The 20,116-nt window shown below is 41.4% G+C and overlaps 2 protein-coding genes and 1 long non-coding RNA gene across 10 annotated transcripts in view; 2 read left to right on the forward strand and 1 right to left on the reverse strand.

Moving 5' to 3' along the window:
* Window positions 1–12,810, forward strand: part of fynb (FYN proto-oncogene, Src family tyrosine kinase b) — a 79,197-nt gene extending 66,387 nt beyond the window's left edge. For all 7 annotated transcript variants that reach the window (XM_046060154.1, XM_046060153.1, XM_046060158.1 and 4 more), the window contains 5 exons: window positions 1,065–1,244; window positions 2,905–2,981; window positions 4,493–4,646; window positions 7,644–7,775; window positions 10,144–12,810. In XM_046060154.1, the coding sequence (XP_045916110.1) occupies window positions 1,065–1,244; window positions 2,905–2,981; window positions 4,493–4,646; window positions 7,644–7,775; window positions 10,144–10,352 (752 nt within the window). In that variant the 3' untranslated portion in view covers window positions 10,353–12,810. The remainder of the gene's footprint in view (window positions 1–1,064; window positions 1,245–2,904; window positions 2,982–4,492; window positions 4,647–7,643; window positions 7,776–10,143) is intronic.
* LOC123977461 lies at window positions 6,489–12,542 on the reverse strand. The gene is made up of 2 exons (XR_006826680.1): window positions 12,251–12,542; window positions 6,489–7,062 (listed from the first exon to the last, which is right to left on the reverse strand). It is a non-coding gene; the product is annotated as an uncharacterized LOC123977461 (long non-coding RNA).
* Window positions 12,811–15,926: 3,116 nt separating the features above from the next.
* Window positions 15,927–19,983, forward strand: LOC123978075 (probable G-protein coupled receptor 139). 2 transcript variants are annotated; one of them, XM_046061208.1, is made up of 3 exons: window positions 15,927–15,987; window positions 16,808–16,925; window positions 18,683–19,983. In XM_046061208.1, the coding sequence occupies exons 2-3, from the start codon at window positions 16,847–16,849 to the stop codon at window positions 19,690–19,692; spliced, it is 1,089 nt and encodes a 362-aa protein (XP_045917164.1). In that variant the 5' UTR covers window positions 15,927–15,987; window positions 16,808–16,846; the 3' UTR covers window positions 19,693–19,983. The 2 variants fall into 2 exon arrangements, with proteins under 2 accessions (XP_045917164.1, XP_045917163.1); XM_046061207.1 differs by lacking the exons at window positions 15,927–15,987; window positions 16,808–16,925 and adding an exon at window positions 17,456–17,601.
* Window positions 19,984–20,116: the final 133 nt, after the last annotated feature.

Raw genomic sequence — 20,116 nt, forward strand, 5'->3', positions numbered from 1 at the left:
CATCTAGTTGGTTGTTTCCTAATTACTTGGCATTGGCATTGTTGCTCTAGGTAACAGGCGTGCGCTGATTGAAGTCCAATATGAATCTATTTTTAATGCAAAAGTTGATGTTGATGTAAGAATTTAATGTATTTCACAATTCCTTTTTCTCATTTTTATATACATGTTTAACTCTCTTCATTCATATGATTACTTTTTTCCTAATGCTTAGTGTTGGCCATTTTGGACTTCCATACTGCAGAACATGAGGGTTTGTGTTCTTATCATATTTCAGCTGGATAGATACTGAGGATAGGGTGACACCCAGACTCTGGGATCCTAATACTTCACAACCCAGCAGGTGACCATCACCTGCTCAGTCCCGACTCCCAAAATGTCTGCAAAGTGGCATCACTGAAGAAGCCTACTCTGATTTATGAGCTTACTCTTAAATGAAAACCAAACACACACACCAAATGTTGTTGATGGGCTCTGTCTTCCCTTCGGGTCACTACTAATATCTCTGCATCCATTACTGTCACAGAATGAGATAAATGGAGTACTACTTTATTGGAGTGATAACCGTGATCCATATCATATGTGTAGATGCAGTGCACATTGGTGGCATAGCCATGCTGTGTGACAGTAACTGCTGGCATACACCCATTGAGGAGCTTACTGGCTTGTTAATCATCCTACAAAGGATTATCTGCTGCCGTGCTGGCGTATTGTGGCTCTCAAAGCCCTGCCAGATCCCCCTCCTGGCTTATAAAAGCCATTTTAAATCAAGGTCCACTTTAAATCTCATACCCATTAATTATCCTTCAGCACAACCTCTGTGTATGAGAATTACAGACGAGCTGATTCTCATACTGTCTCCTGATCTCATTCTGTGTTGCATGTTTACCTCATTGTCATTTCAAAGCAAGACTTTTCCCCTGTTTTTGACTACAGTCAGCCCTCAGCCGCCAATCATCTCTTGACGGTAGACAGCAGGGTTGTCAAGTCTGACTTTGAAATGACGTGATTTTCATATGAATCGATGTTCCCCCGTATTGATGCCAGCATGTGTGTGCGTGTGCCAGGAACGTGGAACGGCACCACTAAGGTGGCAGTGAAGACTCTGAAGCCTGGCACCATGTCCCCCGAGTCCTTCCTGGAGGAGGCTCAGATTATGAAGAAACTCCGCCATGACAAGCTGGTGCAGCTCTACGCTGTGGTGTCAGAGGAGCCCATTTACATCGTCACAGAGTACATGGGCAAAGGTAGATAAACACGTACATATATACAGCTTATTTGCATGCATGGACGCAGTTCTTTGGAAAAGCATTCAGTCCCAGTGAGTTTTGGAAATTTTGTTGAGTTTCATGAATTCAGTTAAATTAAATTAAATCCTTCTATTTTATCAGAACAGAAAACAGAATTGTAGAAAGTCATAAAAATGTCAATTTAAAAAGTTATTTTAGCCCCGATCACTACTGCCTAAACTCTGGCTCCAAGCAGCTGAGGGCTGAGATGTATCAGCATTTCTCTGAGCTTTGTTTGTTTGTTTTTTTTTTTGCTGTGATGGTCTCTGTGTTTTTGACTGCTGAGCTCCTGAAAAACTAGAAAGCCTGTTGTCTTACTATGACAACCAGCAACCCCGAGTTGTCCTGTCATTAGCTATAGAATAACTGTATATTAAACAAAGTTTTTAACACAATGACTCTTATATTTATTGCTTTTTTTTTCTTCTGTTTTAAAATGTTTAAAACAGATTTGAATGTTGTGATATGTTCTAAGAAGGTGCAATAATTTCTCTGAGTGGTCATGCTAGTAGACGCTGAAATCACAGATCACAACAACAATGATGTGGCAAATCTTGTGGCACCTTTGGCACCCTGTCCTCAAGACACCCCACTCACTTTGGGAACCACCAGAATAGAAGATTACTGCAATCTTTGTAATCAAGCTATGGTAGAGGAAAGATAATTTGTTAAAATATGCGGGATTTAGGTATCCTTCCTGGAAAGGGTCCATCCTGTCTGAAACATGGTTATGCTCAGTAAATTTTACAAACATGGCAATATGTACATTAGATGTTCATGTTAGTGGCTGTGGAAATGTTGGCCTGATGTTGGTACAAGAACAATGATTTCTGAGATAATTTGGAATTATCCTCAGGGGACCATGAATACCCGCAGTAAATGTAGTCAAAATACACAGCATTACTGTGGTCCATGGACAGCCCTGCTGCTTGTGGGACAAAATATGTATAGGATTAGTTTTCAACCCTTTCCTTTGTTTTACATAAGTTGCCACAATAGCAAAAATGTCTCCAGTAGCACGGTGCAATGTACAAATCTAAAGCACCGTACTCTGTATATGTGGCTGTTTATGTGCTAGTGTGTATTTAAGCATATGGCACTGTGCATAAGCATGCAGGCAGGCTTTGCAAAAGTGTTTTTGTTCCATTCCAATTATAAATAATAGTAACTGTTCTGGTATCGTAAGCCCTTTGTTTCAAAGTGACTGAAGATGATTAAGGCCTTCAACAGTGGAATTTAAAAACCCCACAAGAAAGAACCGAAACTTGGATGTGCGCGCAGAGGCTGCCACATGTAGGTCAGCCCATTAAGCTGGAGAGGAATATGTTTTCAAAAAGCAGATCTAGTGTGAAAGTATTTGTGGCGATCAACAAGTCCCCCAATTCAGTATTTATCCTATAACTGTCTTTGGTGGTATAAAGTAGACATGAACAGGCAAATTACAGACCACATGTCTCCAAAACATTCTGCTGTCAGATTGTTGCTTGTGGTTGGTAATTATAAACAGTTCCTGTAGAGAATAGGGGCAATGATTTGCTGATGGATCTAAGGCATACAGTTTATGGCTTTAGTGTCAGCATGTGTTCTTGAACTGGACATGTGTTTCTATCTGTCGTAGGAAGCCTGCTGGACTTCTTGAAGGATGGAGAAGGACGAGGTTTGAAGCTGCCTAACCTGGTGGACATGGCAGCACAGGTATACCTGGATCAAACAACTTCATGTTGATACTTACTGTGTTGAGGTCACTGGTCTGTTTCTGGTACATAAATGTTACAGCAATAGTAAACTTGTTTCTCATCATTGGTTTCCTGAAAACAGAAAATATATCAGACTTTGGTGACACTTTGGTTCTACTACTTCATATACAAAGAGAATCAGGCCCTTATATGAAACAGGTTTATTTTATCATTTTTTACTAAGACGCCTCCCTGTTTTCCAATTTGGTCCAGTTTTAAGTTGCTGTAAATACTGTTTGCAAACTCAACAATTCCTCCATGTTCACGTGTTGTCTTGATAAATTCAGTATGTTGTTGAACTGATAGAATGCTGTCAGTGCTGAGTGCTATACTAGAGTCATGTTATGCTGCAACTAACAACTGATTAATCTGCTGATCAGTTTTTCTATTGTTTAATATAGTAAATAATTGGAAAACATTCAGTTCACAATCATATATGACAATGAAAACATCAAACCTCCCATTTGAGAAAATGAATCCAACTAATGCTTCGCACTCTAGCTTAAAAAAAATTACTGAAACGCTTGTAAAAATTGTTGCCAATTCATTTTTTGTCAAATGACTAAGTGATTAATATTCATTTCAGCTCTACTCACCAATGTTCACTCAACAGAAAGGTTTTTTTTTTCCCTAATTATTTAGATTTTGCTTTATTTTTCTGTTTTGTGATTGCTGTTAAGTTACCATCAATCAAACCCAACACTTGCTGTCTAGATATTCATCATTAAAGCCTTCCAGCAGCTCGTCGGGTGTAATCCCTTCCTGGAAGGGAACATTCCTGGAAGGATTTCATTCAAGACACATGCAGACAGGGCTGAGTTTTTTATTGACAGTAGCAAACTAAGCACAGCACTGACGGAACCAGTGCTGTGGAAATGTACATAATGCCGAATTCACCATGTCAGCCGTTATAGTACAGGTAATTCCAGACAAGGCCATTATCTGTTCTATTGATTAATTTAATAAATAGATCGCCTGCTTTTTATTCAGTACACCAGCACATAAAAACACATATTTCTTCATAACTTATATTATATTGACCCAAGTTTTTAGCAGGTAATAAGTTGTATGTAACAGGATACCTTAACCAGATTTTCAGTTTTCTGCATGTATAATAGCACAGATGTATTAAGTCTGCATGTGTAATGAAAAACATGCCAAAATATGAGTTAGCTACCTTAAACCTTTGGCATTTCTAAAGCTCAAGGGGTTGCAGGAGGCCTTAACGAAGACTGTTTCCTAATCAAGCCTACAATTTTGGCTTGACATGTTGTTTTCTCTGCCAGCCCTTAGTTATACATTTTTTCAATTCACAAAAAGTTAACTAGTAATACTTAAATCTAATCATGGAATTCTTATTCTCCACATGTATCCTGAAGCAGATCACAGCAGTATTCGGCAGATACAATGCCCAGATGATTTTTTTTCAGTGAGTGTTGATGCAGCCGTGGTCACTGTGCTGTGCTCCAGGTGGCAGCAGGCATGGCCTACATCGAGAGGATGAACTACATCCACAGAGACCTGCGATCCGCCAACATCCTGGTGGGAGACAACCTGGTGTGCAAGATCGCTGACTTCGGCCTGGCCAGGCTCATCGAAGACAACGAATACACCGCTCGGCAAGGTGGGGCTTCCCACTCAAACACACACACACACATCCACGCACACACAATGTTAAATTCACATACCTAATGCTCCCACTCACACACATTCACATACTCTATGACCGCATTAGGTCATGGAGGAAATTCTCTCAGCGGAATTTGCAACAAACCCACCAGAAAATGACGAAATGAAGCAAATAGTCACGATCAGAGTCAGCTCTAAATATGTGCTCACTGTTCCACTGAAACAGAACGTAGACATCCCTGCAGCAGAGAGACAGATGACAGGTTTATACAGCATGTTTATTAGAAATGAGTGTTATTTTAGTATTGAGCATTGAAGTGTTTCAATCCTGATAATCAGATCCTGTCAACATCATTTCAGCCAACACAGAAGCTGTGGTAGTCAACTTAATGTTTGTCATTCAGTTGATTGAAGAAATAACCCCTTGACGCCTGAATTTATTTACAATTATATAAGAAAATTACATTTTCATTTGCTTTCAAGCTGATGCTAAATTAAGTGGAGATTGTTAATTTGTCTATAGAACATAGAATAGACATAAATTCAGGTATGATGTAGGTATGATGCAATTTGGCGACAACGGGCATAAACGATAAACCAGGGCTTGCAAAAGGTTCCATTGGGGGAATAGGTGTGCTATCTCGGCAGCAGCCTGAAAGGAAGAAGTGTGATGCAGAACTCAAAGGTTCATCCTTGATCTTGGAAATAGTACTTAATATGCTGTGGGTACATTTACAGGATTCTTTCAGGGCTTTCAGCCATATCTCGTGGTCTCCACTGACTGATGAAGGTCACAAGATATGGTTGAAAGCTCCAGAAGAAATCTAGAAAATGGACCATGGGGTTATGAAGTTTTTTTCTCAAAGAAATAAGCTGTTTTGTTATTTCTCTGAGTGGACTTGCAACCACCTGTACCGCTGTGTCTTTCTCGTGCATGCTTGTCATCACTTAGATTCTGGCTGTGGTTGATTTTCTAATTGGGGAAGGAGCCATCAATGCGGAAGACACCAAACCTATTTAAAAAATCTAAGGCACTGACCACGAACAGTGTTCGGTCCTTGCCTTTCTCTCCCCCCTCATTTCCTGTCATCATAGCAGTAGAAACAGGAGGAAATACAGCAACAAAACAGTGTTTACTTACGTACACACAGTAACACACACTCTTAAGCTTTTTTCAAAGGCTGACAAATGTGGGAGGTTATTAGGTTAAGTGCCAATAAGAGTAGTCGTATTGGTCACCAGTGTACTGTTGATGTCCGTCATCTCCCTGTTGGTTAGCGTGAGCCCTCCTAACAGCTGTTCCTGTTGATGCAGTTGTCAAATTATTTTGCTGCATTCCTTAAACCTAACATGACACAGTTTTATAGCCGTGTTTGTAATTGTGACCAACCTCCTGAACTTTGATTTTCTCCTTAACTCTTTCATTAAGTTAAAGTTTAGACAATCACATGTTGATTCTGTGACCCGCGACTGGCTCAGATAGGACTGAAGAGGTAACGCTACTTTATGCAGTACATCTTAATCATTTGACTCCAGAATGTGTTGCTGAAGCAGTGTTCATTTTCTGTTTCACCATTAACCTGGTTAACCATACCAGTAAAGCGCACTGACATCAGACTGTAAAGTTTAAGGCAAAATGACAAAATAGTGTCAAAACTATTTATTTTGCCAGGCAGACATGGTTGCACTTCTGTGTTTTTGGGAGTGAATAGATGCTTCTTAAGCAGAATGAAAACACACACAAGACCTTGTACCTAAAAGCAGATTAAAAGGGTTACTACAGTGATTGCTAGTGGGCTTCCATAAAGTTGAGGGACTCACAAGAGACACATTCAAGACATGTTTTAAAGTCTTTCCTCCCAGTTTGGAACACGGGCTTTATGTAGGTAGGCTCCGAGCATAAACACAGATACAGTAACCCTTATGACATCACTAGGATTATTTTCACAGACTAGAAAGCTTTGATTGATGGCCCTTTTATAAAAAGAACAATGGTTATTACGGCTTTTTGTATGGGACATTTAAAACCATAACATTGAATGAAACAGTACACACACATGTACATACACAGTACAGATGAATGTAAAAAGAAGAACAATTAGTAGAATTAGTTAACATTCTACGTAGATTTACAACTATATACACACTATATACTGTCAAATACAAAAATAATAACAAGTGTGTACTCTCAAATACAGTCAGAGTAGGATCAAAATGGAGTTTGTCGGTGGAGATGAGAGACGCTGTGGCGTTTTGAGTCTGATGGCAGATGGCACAAATGAGCCTCCCAGGCGCTTTGAGGCTCGGGGCTGGAGGAGTCTGTGGCTGAAAGTGCTCCTGAACTGCCTCAGCTCAGCATAGAGGGGTGAGAGGGGTTGTCCGTGATGGCTTTCAGCTTCCCTCTCATCCTCCTGATAAGTTCAGCCACACACAAAGAGTCACGTCACCCATGGTAACATACAGTAACAAGAATGGTGACTCACTTTAGCGTTTATGTCTGGCTGCAGCTGGCACTTTTAGCTCCACCTAGTCCATAAAAAACGCACTCAGATATTATCACTGAAGACCAAGTTAGCACTAAAATGAGAACACATTAGAAAGAGATGCTCAAAGAGTCCACAAAGGTGCAGGAACGGATGCACACATAGCCTACAACCTGTGATGGCAAGTAGTAATATTAATTACTACTAATATTATGAATGATTAAAAGCTCTGCTGTGTTTGTGGATTTTATGACACTGGACTAGAATCATCCACTTACCATAGTGGACACAGCTAATATCAGAGTGTCCAAGACATATTCAGACTGTGTCCTTGTCATCTTGTCCTTTGGTGAAATAAAACATAATTGAAATGTTCGGGAGAACTACACCCATCTGCATCACAGTAGGTCATTCTGCGGCTGTACTATCAACAATAAAGGCAAAGTTGTCCCAAATGAATCCCCGTTATTGTCCCCAATAATGCTCATGTCTGCTCTGCTCTCTTACAGGTGCAAAGTTCCCCATCAAGTGGACCGCCCCGGAGGCTGCGCTGTACGGAAAGTTCACCATCAAGTCAGACGTGTGGTCGTTTGGCATCTTGCTGACAGAGCTGGTCACCAAGGGTCGGGTGCCTTACCCAGGTGAGGGGAGGTGGGCGGGGGGGGTAAACAGAGAGCGAAGGCTCTGCGTGGTGTGTCTTTCACCTTGAGCCACTCAGGACACGTCGATAAAGTGGCCTGATAAGAAGAAACCCGAGCACAAACAGCTTTTCCTATGACAACAGGCGGCCCCTCCTGCTGTTTATGGGAGTAAAAGGTTCTTTAATGCTTGGGTAACCTTCCATTCTTTGCCAGAATGTGAGATAACCCTTAATTACTTTGGCTCGCCTGCGGGACCACTTGAATTTCTGACAGAAAGAAGTGAGGGGGAGGCTGGCCGAGGCACAGAGTGTACTCAGAGTGCAGCTCCACGCAGGGAGGGAAACACATGTTTGTACAGATGGGGCTGGTGGGCTGGTTGTGCTTCAGGGAGAAGGTGAGGGAGGTTAGCACGCAATGGGCTGAAGGAGCAGCGTCATGCTAACAGATGTGTTTCTTTCTGAGGCCACCTCTGGGTCCTTGACAGGATTGGGTAGTCGCCAAAGTGTGTACTCAAGTAAAAGTACTGTTTTACTAGAAAGTAGAATTAGTCATCACAATAACTACTTGAGTGAAAGTATAAATGTATAGACTGTGTGACATGTGTGGACATGACTGAGGTGAAGGTAAAGAAGTGAACGCGCGTGTATTTATATTCAGTTTGTGATGTAATGTCACATTGTAATCTTCTGTTTAGATAATTAGTTAAATATGTCAAAAATATGAAAATAAAAGAGGTCAACATGCTATCTCTTAAATCCCACCAGTGGTTTTCACTCCAATGTCAGACAGAGGGTCTTAATCAGCCTGACGTCTTTAAAATCACGCAAACGCTTTGTTCATGTTCATCGTCTTCCCGCTTTTATTCAACATTTTCGAAAAGTTTATCGCAGACAAACAACATTTACATTTACAAACAAGTTTTAAACTAACAAAAAATAATGAGTGTTTCTTACCAGCTTTGTAATCCACAACTTCTAGTAACCTGAATTGACAGTGTTTCCTTTAATCTGGTGACTCTTTTTACTGCATCTGTCTGTCCCAGCTATAGTCTCTAACTAGAGTGATGTTGCTCATTGTCACACAGTTTCAAGAAAATTTGTAAAAGAGGAAAAATCGATGGCCACTTCGACATTCAGGCTGGGTAATGCTGAGGATCGAACCTCCGATCCTTATTAGTGGGTGACCTGCTCTAATTCTAAGCCACAGCCAGACCAAAGGACCGCCTGAAACTCCACATTTTTAATTACAACGCAGGTACAGTAGAAGAGTGGCTGTGGACACCAGATAAAAATTGTTCAAATAAAATGTTAAAAGAGTGTTATTTCAAAATCCCTATCCACAACATGAAGATTAAGCAGACAACTGCGTCACTCCCAGATTGTCAACAATTCTCTGTGGATGTTAAAACGCCAAATCCAACAGGACTCTACTTTAAAAATAAAAACCAACTAGACCGCGTTTTTAATACAACTTGGGACAACAGACATGGAGAGAATATCAGAGTGAGGCCATACTAAGCAGCACTTGACAGGATCTGTTCGGCAGTGCCCAAGAGGCGAACTGGCACCTCTCCAGCTACCAGTCTACACCCTGTATTTGTGATCCGAGCTGGACTTAAACCAGCAACCCTCCAGTTTCCAGCCACCCCCAAAGGGAAAGGGGATGTCAGTTCTCTGTATTTAACCCATCCTATTTACTTGAACCGGCGACCTTTCGGTTTCCAATCTAAGTCTGAACAGACCGAGCTAATGCCGCCCCTAATTTCTCATGTGTAATTAAACTAGATTATGTCTCACAGTGTTGTCAGTACGGATATTAACAGACCTCAAACCAGCGTCCACATCTGGAGCTCACAACAGTCTGAGCTGTTTAAAAACCAAACTCTATATATATAGAGAGAGAGCAAAAAAACTACTATTGCCTTCTGAATTTCCCGCAGTAGCTTCATCCATTATTCTGCAGCGTCAAGCAGACCTTGAGACCTACAGAATGTGCCCTAAATAAAAAATGTATAAAAACAATAAATAAACGAAAGAAGTGAGGAGTGTATGCAAATGTTGTAGAGTAAAAGTATGTTTTTCCCCACAATATACTTGAGTAAGAATAAAAAAGCTCCATTAAAACTATTCCAACGAGAACAAAATGTTGATGATTTAAGGGATAAAAGAGACTAGAAATTTTCAGTCAGCAAGTCATCACATTGAAAAGGTGTTTGATTAAAGATGTTGAGAAAAGATGGGTGGCGGTGGGATTTTAGAGCTCGCTGTCTGTTTGTGTTGAAGGTCACCAAGGTTTAATCAAAGCAGAGCTGTTATGCTGCTATGTCCGCGGTGCGCCTACTCACCTTCTACATGTGTTTATATTTTAGGCATGAACAACCGGGAGGTGCTGGAGCAGGTGGAGCGGGGCTACAGGATGCCGTGCCCCCAGGACTGCCCCATCTCACTGCACGAGCTGATGCTGCAGTGCTGGAAGAAGGATGCAGAGGAGCGGCCCACCTTTGAGTACCTGCAAGCCTTCTTGGAGGACTACTTCACAGCCACCGAGCCTCAGTACCAGCCCGGGGACAACCTCTAAACCCGTCCCCCGCTCGGGGTCGGCTCGTGGCTGGGGCAGGACTGGCCGAAACAGTGCCGCTATGAAACTCCGGAGCCTTCCCAGCCAGGCCTTTATTTTAAGGATCTGTACAGCTTCCTCAGCTCAACCCGAGCATTTCAGCTCCACCAACAACCCCTATAACACAACCCTCAGTCTCCGACACGCCCCCTAGTGTCAGAACTCTGCAAATGCGATACATAAGGAAGTTGGAAGGAGGATGGACTGAGTTAATTGGGGTCGTGAAAATACAACGAGATACCTGTATTCAATGTAAATAAGAAAGGCTTGTTTTAGTTTAATTGTTTGCTTCCGTTTAAGATTTTATTTTCTTCTGCACAAAATAATAATAATGATAAAAGTGAGAAAGGCAAATGAAAAGAAGCATTCCAGAGGAGCACCTGAGCAGACACAGTTCACCTGTCCATGTATTATACTGGCACTCCTGTATTCTTTTCTACAGATTGAATTGGAAGCTAGGACTCCCCCGCGACTAAAGATCTTCCTCGTCGTTAGTTCAAGCCATTAGTCGGCTAATTGTTTATGATATTAATTAAATTATTTAAATATTGTGGGCCATCAGAAAATGGTTCCAGGAATGTTATCAGTAGCAGTGTTAACAGTGAGCTACCAGATCGTACTGATGAGCCTTTCAAATATACATTTCACAAACGCACGCACGAAGCGAGCCGCGCCTGCTAACAACAAGCGTTAATGATTCTGAATGTGTCGGAACAACCAGTATGAGACTGGACATGTTCATGTATTTCAACACAGTGTAACATCCCACACGTCTCAAAACACGGCAGTCAATAACTTCACAAGAACACTTAGAAACACGATGGATGATGTATGACGTTACGTACAAATTAACCCCCAAATTCTCTCCTGTCCCCGCCTGAACCCACTGTATCTTCAGAGTCCTGATCGGAGTCGCTGTGGATCACCTCGGTACTGTATTCCACAGTCAGACTGGCCTCTGTCAGTCTCTGAGGCTGTGTTTGGTACCAGGTCCAGCCTTGTTCACTGGGAGGCTTCTGAGAGCAGGTCCATCGCTCGCTTGCTTCGGTTCTGGTGCTCATTCTGGCGCCACTGTCCGCTGAGTCCTTCACCCCGGGCCTGAAAACCTCCTCCTCCTGGTGTTCCAAAGGTCCTGTGCTAGTGGTGTACACGCACACCAACACTGCCCCAGTACTCCAAGTCTGGGCAGAGTTGGCTAATAAGACCGCTAACTGAGCTAACTAGCTAATAGCAGCTAGAGTTAGCAGCGCGCTAAGTGACTTCTGTTTTACTAGAGAAAAGGTCCATGTTGCAACAATCCCCTGATACTTTCATCCTGGTGACAAGGCTCGGATCCCGAATGAGTTTGAGGTTTTAACTAATGAAATGTTTGCCGATTAAGACTCTTCTCATCGACAGCGGTTTAGTCGACTATAAGGGGGGCAGCCATGTTGGAAGCCTTGATGTATTTTTTTCTCATTTTCCATAATGTGTAAAAAAAAAAAAAAAAAAAAAAATCCACCTCAGATTATTGCTTCATTATTTACTTTTCAGTTTGTGGTATTGCAGAGGCTGCATCAGACGAGCACGAGGCAGCACTCCATCAGCCTTTTTTCTTTTCTTGCAACCCCAAAGCTCCCTCAGAGCACTAGTTGTTAGGCTACTGCTGTATGGAACAAGGTTCTTTTGAAAATTATATATGTCAGATATAGATTTTTGTAAATTCCAGATGAGCGTGTAAGGATTTTCAACATATCCCTCCTCGCTTATAATTTTGAGAAAAGTTGGGTGGAAATATTTCTGTCTTTCTACCACGAGTGTAGTTTTTTGTTTAGCTGAAAGAAAGAAAGTTCGAGTTAATTTAAGTATGTTTGTCTTACTTGAGCTGTCGTTCCGAGGCCGCTCCTCGTCAGCACGGTGGTTTTTGGGGATGTCGGAGTGGACAGTGGCGTTTTTCCTCATCTCCTGCACGCCCTCCACCTGAGCCTTCGGATCGCCAACCTGCAGCTGAACCCGGACCACCTCACAATCCTGAGTTATATCTTCTTTTAGGTTTTTACTGACATGATTATATTCTCTCAGTATTTGAGTCTTTGATTTTTGTTTTAATCCTTTTAAGAGTCAGTTGTGTACTGTATGTTCAGATGAGGTTTGGGACCAATTCATGTTGCAATTCAGAATAAAAATTAAGTTTGAATTCATAAAGTAACCCTCTGAATTGAAAATGAATTGAACCTGGCCCTGATCTGCTCTTAATGCAGATGGTTCTCTGGCCAATGGATACCCCTCATTTTTTAGTTGTACAGCTAACTGGTATTAAGTGTCGCTAACTTCTCTCCTTTATATCTTTTCATTTCCATTTTTTAACAGAACTTGTTTTGTTATTTTGGTGATTTGGCGTTTGGAATTCCAAAAAAAAAACAATAAACATTTTACACTCTTTCCAAGACACTTCCTTTCCACATGCCACTGTTTATATGGTACATTTATTTTTCATTCTACAACACGGGGCTGCTTAATGAAATCAAAGTGGTAGCTCAGAACACATACGAATATATAGAATTAGAAAAATAGAAAAGTTAAAACAATATAAACAGTTACTTATATACATATATTATACACGGTAGTGGTATGTTAATGTACAAAACCAGCATAACCAAAAGTTCCATGTTATCCATCCATTTATTTATTGTGGAGAGCGGAGGAGGAGGCCATTCTTATACTATGACATGTTCTTATATGTGTGTGTGTGTGTGTGTGTGTGTGTGTGTGTGTGTAATAAAATCAAACATGTGATCTGAGGAGAAATGAGATAGCGGGGGAGTCCAGCTGTTTAGTATTATATTATTATAGAGAAGATAAATGTATGGAATCCATTAGTATAAAATATTAGAAATTTAAAGGTAGTGAAAATAAAAACATTGTTAATAATGTTGAAAATAACCATTAGGGCCAGACCAACATACAGTATTTGAGCCTAAAAAGTGGTTTAATTTTCTGTGCCTAATTTAATGTTCCTTTATAAGTGTCACGATCTGGCTCTTGGACCGTGACAAATATGAAAACCCACCATGTTGAAAGTATAACAAAAGAATTTATATTTACCAAACAATGAGCAATAAATCTAAATAGAACGTAAAGCAAAGCATGTGATGTGAAAAATCAGTCAAGTCAGAAGTGATAGGTGTGAGTGAGTGTGTATGTAAGGGTGTTGATGTGTAGAAATAAAACAACGGAGAACTCAAAACGGCCTCAGCCACATCCTTGAAGGGGGACGCAGTATCTAAAAAATGAATGCCACAAACAAAATCAAAGGCAAACACTTCATTAACAATATCAGTATAACCATAATATTTTTTAGTTTTTTTATTTATGGATCAACTTGTAAAGCTCAGTTGTTACTGATGTATCTCAATGATGGCTCAGTCCCACAGGTGTCCCATGCACAATACCAGGACCCTGAAACTGAAGCAGAAGTCGGCCATTAGTATTGTTATGAATTACACCTGTGCCTTATGACATCTCACACCTTCCTCTATGCCGACAAACCTGGCTGCTCATCAGTGCGTCCTGCAGTTAAGCAGTCTGGAGGTGTGAAGTGCCTGCTGCAACTGAGGTGAAGCCCCTGCAGAGACCAGGTGCCGAGTAGACACTGCTGAGCACCATGGTCATAATTAAGTCTAGAGCAGGAGCAACGATGCATGTTGTTTTTCCCTGAACTCCACAGTTGATACCAAAACCAGATTATTCGGATGATTGTCAGTGGCCTTGTGATCAGAACAGTTGGATTCACTTGCGTCAGTATTGTACGTACAAGACCCTACACAGAGTTGGTTAGACTGAATATAATTTAGACCTAACCCGACCCAGGTCTCAGATCTAGTTTGAGTGGGCTCATGACCTTTAGCGGAAATTTCCGGACCTTTTCCAACAGCATACATTTCCGAGTGAGATGGCAGGAAAAGCACAGGGGAAACTAAACATTAATGATGGCCTAAGTTTAATATGGGTGTCCCAGTAGCCTAACACAAGCCAGTGAGCCAGCATGAACAAGACAGGGCAGTGGCACACCTACATGGACTACTGCTACGGTAAAGTTTTTACATCTGTGTCTGATAAGTCAATATTTCCACTGTGAGAAAGGTCTATTAGAGTTGTTGTAGTAAAGTGTTTAACTCACTTCCCATAAAGAGAATTTTCCTAACTAGTATTTGTCCAGTATCAAACGTTGTCTCCCACCTGTGTTTGTCCTCCGCTGTTTGATTTCTGGATCAATACAGGTGGCAGGTGGGAAGTGTGTGCTAATAGCCCACTAAACAAGGTTTACCCAGGTCAGCGTCTCCCCCTGCACCTCTGCAGCAGAAGAGCCACTCTCTGTTTTTTGTCATGACCTCAAAACTCATCAGCTCAAGAGACACTTCCCTCCTCCCTCTCCCCTGTGGCAAATCCTCTCCACCTTCCTACACCAGCTTCCTCCAGTTTCTCTGACACACTGCTGCTGAATCTGTCCTCAGCTCATATCCTCATATCCTCAGTTTCATCTCATACTGGATTTCTGGACAGAAATGTTTCTTAAGGCACTGTAAGCTTACCTCATGTATGTCTTACTGTTCATTGATGGGTGAATTCTGAATGAAGACCACCTCAGGTTGTCTTGTGATAAGATTTTTGATGATGGAAGAGTACAAAAAAGTCCTCAATCAGGATCTCAAACTGTAGAAAGAACAGGATGTGATGAAATAAATCCAGTTAGCACATTTATTTCATGATGTCCTGCCGATTCTGTTTATACCCTGATAAAGACGTGTGAAGGCACTTTTTTTTACTTCACAATCCAGGTGAAAATCACATTTTCTATTTTATGGATTGCTCTTTTTTGGTCCCTCTTCCAGGTGAATTGTATGGTGTTCCCTTAAAATTTCATGTAGCACCACCCCCAGGTCAACATTGTAATTTGTACTAATACTTTGGTTAATGGACAAACACCTGCAAAACATTCTCATCAGCTTCAGTTATGTTTGGTATGCCTGCTAAACATCAGCATTGTCATTGTGAGCATGTTAGAAGGCTCGGGTTAGCATTTAGTTACCTAGAAATCTTTCATTTCTTCCTGTAATTTTGTTTTCAGTGTCAGCCATCCAGTGGAAAAAGACAAGCCTTTGTTATTAAGAAATAATTGATTCTCATATCAATAAAGTGAGAGCTAGCTTGCTAGAAGCACTGTTCAAAACGATGAGTTATTTTCCAAAACACTATGACAAAAACTATTACTACCTCTTTTCATAAAAATATACAAAATCCATATCACTCTAATTTGCTCAAAGATAGACTTTTTTATGATAATTCATGGTTTAGTTTAATTCTGTGTATCAGTTATTGGCGCCAGACATTGAGTATCTAATTTAGGGACAGCTATATCCAGCAGTCAGGTGGTGTGACCCTCCTCCTGAAGCTTTATAGGACCAGCAGCTGTCTCACCCATTCCTCCTCATATCATCGATAGTCTCGTCCTTGTGGAGCCATAACCAGCTGGTATACACCTCTGTGGAAGAAGCCACTTCTGTATGACATCTTCAGAGCTATGAGGCACACAGCACGGAGGTCCTATAGACAGCAGGTATGTCTGATTTTAGCCATTTTAGTACAAGATATCTTCACCCAGATGAAAATAATGAACTTGTAGTAGTCCAGATTATTGATAATGCGCTCTTAAAGAACAAAAGGAAGAAGGAAATATGTTTAGCTTTCCTTAATGTCTGTATTAAGCTAAAGTAAGTCTCTATAACCCTTTTACAGAGAGTTAGATCTTTTGTGGAAGACACCAGTGGATCTTTTAAACTGTTGGAGACTGTTGGATAGATATTTTGCAGGCAGTTAGAAACTGAAAAATAAAGCACAACCTCAGCCGCCTCTCTTCAGGGAATTCAAAGTGAGACACCCAGAGACGGATGACCTGTCATCCAGTGTTTATTGTGAGTCATCAGCTGAATGCTTAAATGCTTTGAAATGCTTAATGTTTAACTTTGGAGCTGAATCAGGTTATTTTTGTTGTGTGCAACATATAAGGGGCTGTCTGATCTCTGTGAACATGTTCAAACATAGTTGAAGAAAAAGACCAAAAGTAAATTAAATACATATTATAGATCAATATTCAAAACTTAATTTATTCATTTTTCTAAAGTGTAATGGTTTTGTATGTGTGCTTTTAACGTCACATTTTACAATTCAGTCATTTAGTTGATTATTGCATTCACATCAGCTTAAACAAAGGCTCAGTAGCCTTCAGTTTTAGTCCATTTAAATCATGGCAATTTCACGTAAAGAACTCTAAGTAGTATCCCATTTTATGGCATCAAAAGCTTTAATCTGCAATGTAGCCACTCACCAGTATTTGTCTACTGTACTCCTCCTCCACCTCTCTAATGGCTTTATTACAGGTTTAAGCATGTGAGCTATCGCCTGGTGGGGAATGAAACATGGAGGGAGCCAGCTTCACCATCTTAGTCACAGTTCAGAAGATCTATTACCCTCTCCTTTGCATCATTGGTATACCAGGTGTGTATCATGTCGTCTTGTTTGGTCTTGATGCTTGAATAGGTTTTATCACGACAGTTGGTACCAATGCATGATCCGGCATTCTTTTAGGTTAATAATGACTTTATTGTTGTTAATAAATCACTTTTAGCTCTGCCTTCAGAGCATCCAGGTCAATAGCCATTTGTTAATGAATTACTTACTGCAAGCTTGCAGTTAGCCTTCTGTTACATAAAGAAAGAGACCCACAATTTGGGATATACGTTGGCATTGAAACCCAATCCACTGAAAACCCAATCCTGCGTACAGGGTCGCAGGGGGGGCTGGAGCCAATCTCAGCTGACGTCGGGCGAAAGGTGGAGTACACCCTGGACAGGTCGCCAGTCCATCGCAGGCATTGAAACCCACATTCAGATAAATAAAGACATGTAGCATTTAGCCTTGCTTAGCTCAAAGACTGGAAGCAGGAGGAAACAACCTTGCTCTGACTTGTGAAAAATTGCACTACCAAAACATTGCAACACTGTCTTAGTTACACATTGTAATGTATATGTAAAACTAGATATATAGAAACATGGTTTAATGGTTTCTTTGGAACTAGGCTATTTCTTAACCGACAACTACAGGGTGACCTACACAGCGTCTCAAAAGTCCTGTCTCAGGTTTGCAGACTGTTGTGACAACATTTGGGTGACTTGTGAGTGTACTAGCTAGCTAAAATAAAACGTAATAAAACCGTCTTGTAGTTACTAAAAGACTTTTTACATTGTTGACAGAACCTGGCTAGCAGTTTCTCTTGCTTCCTGTATTTGTGCTAAGCTAGGCTAAACATTCTGGCAAACCCTAAAATGTTCTTTTATCTACACTGAAAAACGTTAGTATAGATTTATTAAGTCTTAAATGTTTTGTTTCCACTAATCAGTGTTGTTTTATGAACAATACTGAATCAAATGTCAACAGTATGCTAATATGAAAGCCAATAGTTTCAAACCCACAGAGTTATCACCCAACTCTGCAGTTCCCCTCAGCTCTTCAGGCCTATAAACCACACTCTCATAAAGCTTGTTTCCAGTAGCAGAAAGCAGCTGTTTTCAGGGGAAAAATAAAGTAATTGCCTGTACACTATCTGCACAGAACCAAACAGCAAACAGACAAAGTGGAGCATCTGGCAAGCGAGCCCAATATTTTTGTCAGGGGTTGATGAAGACCAAACCAGAGCTAAGAGGAGATTGGACTTCCATTTGTCAAGTTGTCAAAAACATTACTATAAACGAATGATGTGGCTAATGTCACGACCTTGGATTTGAGTGTGGGTTTTTTTCTGTTATTTTGTTAAATGTCCATTTCTGTTTTATTGCCTCTGTGTTCCCTCATTGATTGTTTCCCCATATTTTGGATTACTCTGCCCTGTTCTGGATTTACATTACTTTTGTATTCTCCCTTGGTTTGGACTTTTGCCAGCTGTGCTCCGAGTAAAGCTGTTTTTGAGTTCTCATTTCATAAATCCTCTTTGAACTGTATCCTACTCGCAAGTGTCTGCATTTTGGGTCCACACCTCAGCCTTTGTGATAGCTAATAAGCAACTGTATGCTAATAAGCTAATCTGCCATAATAACTTTATAAAGTGCTACAAAGTCAGATGTTGTGTTTTTGGCTTCAAAAAAAATAAATTTCTGGGGTTTTTTGTAAATGTAAATTTATGATGTAAAAAACTCAATCTACGACCAGACAGGCATTTGTCATTTATCTATCTGAGCTTTTATGTTCGTGTCTTCTAGCCAACCTCTTCACCTTCTACATGATCTGCTTCCGTAAATGCGGGATGTCCGACACGGCCATCATTTACCTGAGCTGTCTTGCCATCGTGGACACCTTCTACCTGGTGTGGGTTATCCTTATTGACCTGACCCTTACCTTTTGGCTACTGCAGCCCTTCTGGCACTCTCACCCCTGGTGCGGCATTTTGGGCTTCCTGCAGTATGGATCGCTCTACAGCTCCTCCTGGATGGTGGTGGTGTTCACAATCGAGCGATACCTCGTCCTCCGCAGCACTGCGGCCAAGCAGCACTTCTCCCAGGCCTGGGTCACTAAACTGACCTGTGTGGCTGTCGTTCTGGTGTCACATCTTGTCTCTGTGCCACTGGGCTGGATCAACGTTGTCTCACCTGTCAATATTACTGTGGACGGGGAGAATGTGACTCTGCCTAGGTGTCATTATCGCAATGAGACCTACTCTACTGTTATAGTGTGGATAACCACGTTCCTCTCAGGTGGAATTCCCATTGTGTTTGTCATGATCTTCAACTACCTCATCGGGTATCATCTGTGCCGCGCCAGCAACCTCTTCACCAAGGAAGAGCGTCGCGTTATGCATGGGAGGAGCACCAGGTGCATGTTGAGGAGGACCATCCTGCTGCTGGGCACCGTTTCCGTGGCCTTCGTAGTGCTCAGCCTGCCCCGCTTTGTCACATACTGCATCTTGAGGACCAAGTACAACAACGAGGACTTCAACAGGAACGACTACAGCATCCCCATCAATGTGGCTGGAGACTTAGCTAACATGCTGCAGAACCTCAACTCCATCACCAACTTCCTGCTCTACTGCATGGTCAGCAGGCGTTTCCGTCGGGAGCTGGTCCAAGTAGTGACTTGCAATGCGAAGGCACATGAGCTTGGCTCACTCCTCACCCACAACACCATGAAAGTCTTCTCAGTTGTAGATCATAAGGCCTTGTCATGCAGCGGCCCTGCGACTGTGGTGCTAACCAATCTCAAAAAGTTATCTTAGAAAGAATCTGGAGGAATGGACAAAGATCAGACTTTAGAGAAATTATCCTTTAACAAAAAACGTGCATTATTGACCAAGGAAACTGCAGTTTGATAGAAAACCCTCAACTTACGCCCCACCGGCTAGTTTTTTTAACCACATTTCATGGTCTTCATCAAGGGATAAATACTACCACGCAATGACAGCCAAACCATCCCCCATGAAAACTACGAAAGCAGTGGAAAAAGCTAGTAGGGAGGAGGACCTTGGATGCATGCTGGAAGCTAGCAAGCTGAGAATCAGGGGTGTTGAGGAAGTCCTTAGCCCATCCAGATAAAAAAAAAATCCTGAGCCAAGGCTTAGAGGACACTTCCCTGCGTGCCACAGTCAGAGCTGCCTCTCTATACTCCCTACTAGGAGCCCTCCTCTAATTACCTTTGAGGCC

The sequence above is a fragment of the Micropterus dolomieu genome, linkage group LG10 (assembly GCF_021292245.1).
Source record: "Micropterus dolomieu isolate WLL.071019.BEF.003 ecotype Adirondacks linkage group LG10, ASM2129224v1, whole genome shotgun sequence".
Lineage (NCBI taxonomy): Eukaryota > Metazoa > Chordata > Actinopteri > Centrarchiformes > Centrarchidae > Micropterus > Micropterus dolomieu.